The sequence below is a fragment of the Acanthisitta chloris genome, unplaced genomic scaffold (genome assembly GCF_000695815.1).
Source record: "Acanthisitta chloris isolate BGI_N310 unplaced genomic scaffold, ASM69581v1 scaffold4502, whole genome shotgun sequence".
Classification (NCBI taxonomy): Eukaryota; Metazoa; Chordata; class Aves; order Passeriformes; family Acanthisittidae; genus Acanthisitta; species Acanthisitta chloris.
Window position 1 is genome coordinate 27,613 of NW_008662023.1, and position 8,336 is coordinate 35,948.

Consider the following 8,336-nt stretch of genomic DNA (forward strand, 5'->3'; position numbering starts at 1 on the left):
CCTGAAACAGTTTTGTTTGAGGAATGAAAATTTGTTTCAGGGAATGAAAAATTCACATACTTTAATCAGTAGAAGTAATACCTTTTGAAGACACACAAGTATCTGACTTCCTTGGGCTTAGATAGAGCAGTTATAATTCACAGCAAGTTTTATCATGGCTGCTACTATTTCACATAGCTAAAGTAATCATTTTTAATGATAATTTTTTTTATTTTTCCCTCCACAGTGATAAAGGCTGTTGAGGTGGGAAAAACAACTCAGGAAAGGATTTGCCTTGGTTTGTTCCCTTTGAGAAGAGAAGACCCTGGCAACACCGATGATCTAAGAAATACCAACACTCATACTCAGTTCATTTTGTGATCCTGCCTTTCTGCCCAGCTGGATCTCGGTGACACTCTCCATTCTTTTGCCTTCAAGAACATTTTTCTTTGTATGTGGAGCTGAGACCTGGGAATGCGTTATTATGGCAGCAGTTGTACAGCAGAATGAGCTTGTGTTTGAATTTGCCAGCAACGTCATGGAGGATGAGCAGCAGGTATGGGAAACCTTATTTGTACAAGTTGGTACTAAGAGTAGTATGATACTCAAGGAAAAAATGTGGGGTAAAGCACAAAAAGGAAACATTGAGCTCATTATTGTTGCAGCAGATCTTTGTGCTGTTTTGAAAGCTTCTTGCTGCTTCCTGTAACTTGCATCGACAGAACAGAAATGGGTTGAAATGCTGTAACTTCTGCAGTATTGCAGAGACATCCTCCTCCAGAAATGTTTTTCCTGTTTTGCTGATTTGTGCCAGTAGAGTCCATGCATGTGTGATCTAGAATTCCCCAAATTCTGGTATTTTATAGTACCTTCAACTTTTCTAGTGTGGTAGGATAAAATTCTGAATAAAAGTAGTGGTCACACTACAGATGACTGGAAGGGGCAGTAGGTACTCGCTGTCACTTAGAGATTGGTTTCTAAATTGTGTTGCTGTATGCTGGCTATGCAGAAATAAGCTTGAATGTAAGTTAAGTTGGTTTCTTTCATACTGCAGGGAAAATGTCTGTTTCTGTTGGAAGAGGCTCTCAGTAAGATGTCGATCAACCACATCTTGCGAGTCTTGAACCTTCAGTGAAAGATTCCTATTGTAAAAATCAAGCAGCTCCTCCTAAAGTGGTGATTACAGTAGATTTTGTGTTTATTACCAAGAAATCTGGTGTCTGAGTACTGTGGAGAGACAGTTCTTAAAAGGCTGAGAAGTGCCATGACAAGCTGTTTCTCTTTTTGTTAATGTGGAAAGCATTTGTTCTCCTCTCTTTATAAAAATACTTCAGGCTTTATCATCTTGTCTCTGGTTTTCTGCATGGCCTGGTATCTGGCTGGTTCAGTGGCCTGTTTCTGCTGTCAGAGTCATGCGATCATTTCAATGAACTGAGTGTTGTCTGTCTAAAGTGCTAACTCAGTTTTGGGTGGAATTAGTAATGCAACTTCCTTCCCTGTATTTTTCCAGAGCTTGTGGTAGCCTGGGGATTTAGATATGGGAATTGCACAAGCATAGTCGAAAATGAGCCTTACTTATTACCACTGTTGTTCATTGTTGGCTTGACTTTACAAGCCAATGGGAGAGGGGAGAATTGAAATGGGGAGGGCTGCTTCAGTGTGTTTTCTGGAAGGGCTTGTGCAAGCAAACATGATTTTGTTCAGTTTAGCCATGTGGTCTGCTGCTTGCAAGTTCTTCAGATGCTCACCTGAAAAGCTTTAAAAATAATAAAGAGCACTCAACAGGACAGTAAAATATAAAGTAAAAAGAGCTTTCTCCAGCTTCAGATCAAACTTAATCGTGACATTTATCTTATAACCCTACTAGATTGTGCTCCAGATGAAGCCTAAGGAAAGAAGGCGTTCTGTAACATACCCTAAAGGTGATGAAATCAAAGATGCAAAAGGCCAAAGAGATTAAGTAGCATAAAGTCCATTGCAGCAAACAGTCAGATGCAAACTCCTCTTAAATCAGTGGGTCAACTTAGTTCAGATTTCAAGGATGCAAGTTGCTAGCAAGCTGGCTGCATAAAGGTAGATCTGAAATTCTCAGTTGTAGAAGAGGAGTCTGGCAAGGGTAAAGGTCTGGGGAGCTGGAGCACAGTTTAGTTCAGACAAGGATTTACAGTACAACATTAGGCCAAAAAAGCTGCTAATTGTTTATATTTGATTGATCTGCTTTTCTACCACATAGGAGCTATTACTACTCCTAAAGTTTTTAAATTCTGAATAGATTAGTTGTATTTAGGGATAGATAACACAATTTATGTACTTTACAGAAATTTTAGCTCTGGAAGTGCTGTGTGTTGGGCAAAAGCATGTTTTTTGAGCTTCATCAGTATACCAAAGGTGACATTTCTACATGGGTGTCATTAACTGGTCTTTGGGTAATAGTTTTTGCGATGCCTCCACAAGCTAAAGATGGAAGAATTTTGATACTTTTTGTCAAAGCTTTGCCTGGAGCCCTGTTGTGCCAACATGTAGCAGCTGTGGAGTGAGGTTTGGGGTCTAAATAGCAGCTATGCTCTGTATTTCAGGGAAGTCATAATTCATGGCTATTTTGTTTATTTTTTTTAAAGTCTTGGTTAAACAACTGTAAATTATGAACGGTCCATTTGCAAATGTAAGCATTCAGCCAGTGGGAGGGGTTCAGTCACATGGACCTGTGTGAATGGGAAAGGCTTGCTCTTATCAACTTGATTCTTTGCAGTTTAGAAAAGAATGATTTCTTTTGGTTTTGGTTTTTTTTTCCTTGGAGGATTCATTTATCATATAATAAATGTAAGGTTAGGAGAAAATGAGGTGAAAATATCCTCATAATTTTGAGAAGAGAACAAGTGACTTGCACTACAGCTACTGATCACCTGCCTGGCTTCTGCTGCATGTCAGATACCTGGTTAAAATAGAGAGTTCACTTCTTTTTTTTCTCCTTTGTGTTGGTTTTTTTCCGTTGTTGTTTTTTTTTGGATTTTTTTTTTCCTTGAGAAAGTGAGACTGCACAACTAATACTGGTCAGGAGCTTCTATAGGCTCTGGCTGAGCCAGTGCTGCTGCCTAAACCTGCTTCGCTTCCTGTCTGCAGCTTCTCTCAGTATCTCTTCATGTAGTCTTTTGTGGTCTTACAGTTAATGTGATATTTGATCAGGACATTCTTAATTTAAAAAGCTGAAAAAAGGCAGCCACAGTGGCCAGACCCGTAGTAGGAAGTTTTAAATGGTGCCAGGGACAGGCTGAGTCATTACAAATATTGCATCGCTAACACGGTTCCCAGCATGACTAGTCTGTGCCAGGAGGTGCTCTCAAGTGGCTCTAATGCATGTAGTGACCTGTGCCTGAAGACTCCTGTATCTCTGAGGGATGTTTCTCTCCTCCCTTCTTCTGGGGAAGAGAGGTCCTAGCCATTAGGTTGGGCCATGACTTCTGCATCATCTTCTCATGCCTCGGTTTGCTCTTCCACATTCCCTGATGTCGCCATGGGCTTTCTGAAACATGAGTCACCTGGTCAAGACCAAGGTCTACATCTTTTTCACTATTCCCAGCTACTGCAAAAGGTTCCCCCTCTTAGCCACTTGCAGTTTTATGAAGGAAAACTCTGAAATCTGTAATGAGGTGGTCTCCCCAGGAAAGCAAGCCGCCTGCAGCATCCCTCTGTGGAACTTGGTCATTTCTCTGCTGCTGGCCATGGGAACACCTCTAAAGTCAAGAGGCTGCCTCTGCCTCTTCTTCAGCAAGAGAAAGCCGAAGGCCATTTTTTAGTTACTAGGTCACTCTGCATAGTTTTGTTTAGTTTTTGTTGTTGTTCTTTGAAAAATAAGTGGCCATCTGTATTGCGAGTCTGAATTCTGTTGTTTGGTTAAAAAGCCAGGTTTTTCTCCCCTGAGATTTCCTTCTTCTTCCCCCCCCCCCCCAATGTAGCTTTTCCCTTCTATCTGTTGCATGCATTTCTTTACACGCATCACTCACTTTCACAAAATTTATTCCATACCAGCTAGAAGCTAGTCACCACATTCCTGGGACAAGTTATCTTCCTTAGAAGGCTTGTAGTGTGAGAAGACAATACCTCCAAAGCAGAAGAAATCCCCTTCCTTATTTTCCATTTCCACAAGCAGGATGGTGTTTTGACCTTCTGTCAGTTGGTGACAGCTGATGAGACAATTCTCAGAGGAAAAAAAGAAACACCTTGTCAGCATGTCGAACACACTACAAGAATCTGAGAGCAGGAAGGAAGATTGCTCCCTTTGACCCTTGGAGGAGAATAGGGTTCAGTTTCCAGGGTAATAGAGCATGGCCAATGCTTTCAGGGATCTGCTCATGGGACTTGCCATGGACTTGAGCATCTGTATGTAGCCTTGCACTCCTCTGAAATTTTAAGAGTTGGTCTACAGGCCTGGTTTGTAGATAAACTATAGTGAGGAATTTTGAGTCTTAAGATTCAGGAAGCTTTCAGCAGTAGCTCAACTGCTTTGTGTCCAGCAGACATGGGAGATGGGGTGAAGCCAAGTCAAAGCTTTGATGGAGCTAGGGTGTCATGTTTTAACTGTATTTTGCATGAGAAAGATTAAGCAACAGGAGTAGGAACAAAACACACAAATTGTTCATCTACATATCTCTATCAATTTCTTGAAAATCATTGTTGACACTTTCATTTGGGACTTTTCTACACTTTGGGATTCTTTGCACTCTTTATTAGTGTACATAGAACTACCTTTGTATTAGAAATAAATTTTTTGTGATCTTGCTATTAGGTAATTTAATTTGTCTTAATTGAATCGCTATCTTCTAGTTCTTAATGTTTTCCGTGTGTAATTCTCATTAACACTAGCTTCAAAGGGAGCCATAGTAAACATGGGCCCTTTTGCAGTTCCAAATGTGTACGAAGTTATTTTTGTGTCTTACAACAACAGAGCTGCAGGAAGCTTTAGCTTGGCCCTCAGTTGGGATTCAGACGCTCTCAGTGAAATCAAGGACATTAGAGAAGTACCGAGGTGGGACTGTACCTCTCAGTGGTCATATGTACATCAGTGTACATGAGTAATAGCTTTAAAAACTGCATGAAACGCTTGTTAATGAAATCATAACCAATTGCAAATATTGGATAAAAAAGTGATGACCACTTCCACTAAAATGCTTTTCGGATGAGATTTGTTTGCAGTTTTGTGAATGCTTTTCTCGTTAAGAGCAGATTTTAATTTGCTCCAGCATTTCCTTTTCACAACCATGGGAGGAAAGAAACTTCATATATTGTACTACCATAAGGTATGAGTTGGGAGCAGATGTAACAATAGTTTTGAAATGAAAGGCCACAAGAAGTGATATTTACTCTGATTCTTTCCATTCAAAACTGTGATTAATTTAAAGAAAACCACAATTAAAGTGTCTTACCACGAGTGAATGTTTTTCTGTTTGTCTCCAGTCTTTCGGAAGTGTGGTGTGTCAGCAAGCTCCTGGGATGGTCGGGCACTGAGTTCACTGGAGAGATATTCCCTGCCGTGGGGATTTCTCTGCCTGCAGACAGTCACAGTGACCATGTGGGAGTAAATGTGTCATGGTTGTTTTTAGACATGGTCAAAATACAGTTTAATCTTGCAGAGCAGATCGGATCTGATCACATGAATCAAACCAAGTGCTGCTGAAGTGTGTGAAGAAGCACTGTTCGGTACCACAGGAAACGTCTCTGGCAGGGGTGAGGTGTGTGTAAGAAACACATGGATGTTTGGGCTTCTGTAGTTAGGTTTCATAGCAAAGTGACAAGTAGGGTGTCAGATAAATAGGGCTTTGAGAAAGCGAGCTGAAAACATGTGACAATCAGATGGTTTTATCTGTGTTTCATTTATTATCCTGGAACAGTTTTTTACAACTTGTCCTCTCATAGACCAAGTCAGTGGTGTGAGCATCAATCATTAGAGAAGGACAGTGCTTAACTAGAGTAATTTTTTTGTCCAGAAGAAGCTAATGTAAGGCTTGTCTGGAGCACAGGCAACTCAGTATGTGGCTGCAGACACTGCAGCTGTGGAGCTGGTGCCGTGGTGGAAGCAGGGAGAAGGGAGCACTGTGCTTCTAAGGCATGGTGGGGAGGAAGCTGCCATTTGCTGATGGGTGTGTGGGAGACACATCAGAACACACCAATGCCTCCATCCTTTTATAGTCAACGGAGAGAAATAGGTGTTTTTAGGGCATGACTCATCCTATCATAGCACAGGAGCCTAAAACTGGGCGGGGAAATTGTGCCCTAGAAAGACCATTTCTCTCTGTTGGCTCTGACAGAAAACTGGGGCTCCTAGCTCAAGTCGTGGACGTCAGCTGTGTGAAGTTAGATGAGGTGAACCTCGCCCTTAGTGTCTATAAACTTAGAGCAGGATGAGAACACTGAAGTCTTCTTGCTTGCATCTTCCCTACCTAAAATCCTTAGTTTTTACCTGCTCTCTGCAAGGGACCTTTAAGAAATGTTTGTTTCGACATTACCTAGCCTTGATGGCTTGTTGTGGGGCAAAGGTGTGGCTGATTGCCTCAAAGCTTGCTGAGCCACAGGATGTCTTCAGCCATGGAGATCCTCCAGCTGCTGAGATAAGGAGGTGCCACTGTCCACCACCTACACCCTCCAGCTGCTGAGTCTGCCAGATAATGATCGACATCCCCTCCAGCTGCCAAGACCAGGAGGCACCATTGGCCATGACTGGCATCACTTCCAGCAGCCAAGATCAGGAGGCTGGGAATTGCTCAGCTGCAGGGAAACTGACCTATCGGTGCCCTGACAGAGCCCTAGGAAAAAGGACCTGCATCCAGAGCATGTATCACACACCCACCACTTAAGAAAAGATGACTATGGATCATCAGAATGCTGCTGGGTCTAAGGGGATGGCTATCCCTCTTCTACATGACTATGGATCATCTAGATCTGTGGTGGTGACTATCTCTGCTTTGGCATACCAAATCTTGCTTACTTCTAACTATCCCCCTTTCCTGTTTCTAGCTTTCCTATTGCCCCTTCTCTCGCCCTTGTGTGACCAGTAATAAAGTCTCACTCCCTAACGGTATTTTGACCTCATTTGCGTTTTAATTCACATTGAGGGAATCAAGTGAACACTCCTGAGTCTGGTTGGACTGGGACACTCTCTAAAATACTGAACAGGTACTTGCAAAACTTGTACTCTTCTTGCTTGCAGGTGATAGGATCCTGAGTGGACACCTGCATATAATCCTTTTTTAGTTTTTCTTTAAATGAAGTTACATGTGGGTGTGCAGATATGTGTAACTTAGATCCCAAAAGTTAGGTACTGTGGCATATTACTGAAATTGAGGTGTTTAAACTGGTTTTAGAACATGAATTATATCTCAGTAATGAGTCAGTAATGGACCATCTTCTTTGTAGTTTATGGAGCATATTGTTGAAAAGAAAACTTTTAAAATTTTTCTTCTCTTTTTACAGTACTTCCTCCTGTTTTTAATTGATGTGGCTTTTATTTAATCTGTTTGTTTATTCTTGCCTGGAGGCAAATAGGATCAAGGGGTCTGTAAACAAATAGGATGCACAATGTGAGCGTGACTCTTTCTGAGGAACAGCAGGGACCTCTTGGCCACCAGTGATTGCTGGTTTCCAGCTCTGGCATGATGCAGCATTGGTTAGAGGCTGACACAAAGATGTGGGGTAGAAGCTGTCCCATTGCTTGACTCAATATACACCTATCATCTGCCAACATGATTGCACAAGAGGGCTTTAACTGATCTGCACTTTGTTCATTTTTATTGATCTCTTCTGAAGCTTCTGTTTGATAGAGTAGAAGGTTATTTAGTGGTGGGTTTTTTGGTTGGTTGTGGGTTTGTTTGTTTGTTTTGTTGAGGCTTTTTTGTTTAGCAGACTGTCCATGATAGAAGCCCACTAATATACTAGATTCCTAGTTCTTCCTTTTTTCCTGGCTGCCCTTTACCACAGTTGTTGCTGACATGTTTTATGAAACACAGAGCAATTTAAAGTGGTAATTACTACCTTTTAAAACCTCTAATATCACTTTCTACTTGCAGTACTTACGGTCCAGACTCTTCCTTAGGGGATGCTCACTCCCATAGCCATTGTCTGTGTTGAGGCAATAGCTCCCATATTATTTTCCATCGCCGATGATATGTGTGGTGGCAAGAGTGAAACATAAGCAATCCCTGAGCAAGATCATAAGCATACAGTTGGGTTTTTCCTTGTGTGGTTAAATAAAACTACTTTATCTTCTTTCCAGTACCTGAAGGGAGACTCCAAGAAAGATGGAGAGAGACTTTTTACAAGAGCATGTAGTGACAGGACAAGGGGGAATGGTTTTAAATGGAAAGAGT

The 8,336-nt window shown here is 41.5% G+C and overlaps 1 protein-coding gene across 1 annotated transcript in view; it reads left to right on the forward strand.

The window, feature by feature from the left end:
• The first annotated feature begins 227 nt into the window (after positions 1-227).
• The window catches only part of ELF1 (E74-like factor 1 (ets domain transcription factor)), a 28,325-nt gene continuing 20,216 nt past the window's right edge, over positions 228-8,336 (forward strand). The window contains exon 1 of the mRNA XM_009070429.1: positions 228-535. Within this exon, the coding sequence (XP_009068677.1) occupies positions 464-535 (72 nt within the window). The 5' untranslated portion in view covers positions 228-463. The remainder of the gene's footprint in view (positions 536-8,336) is intronic.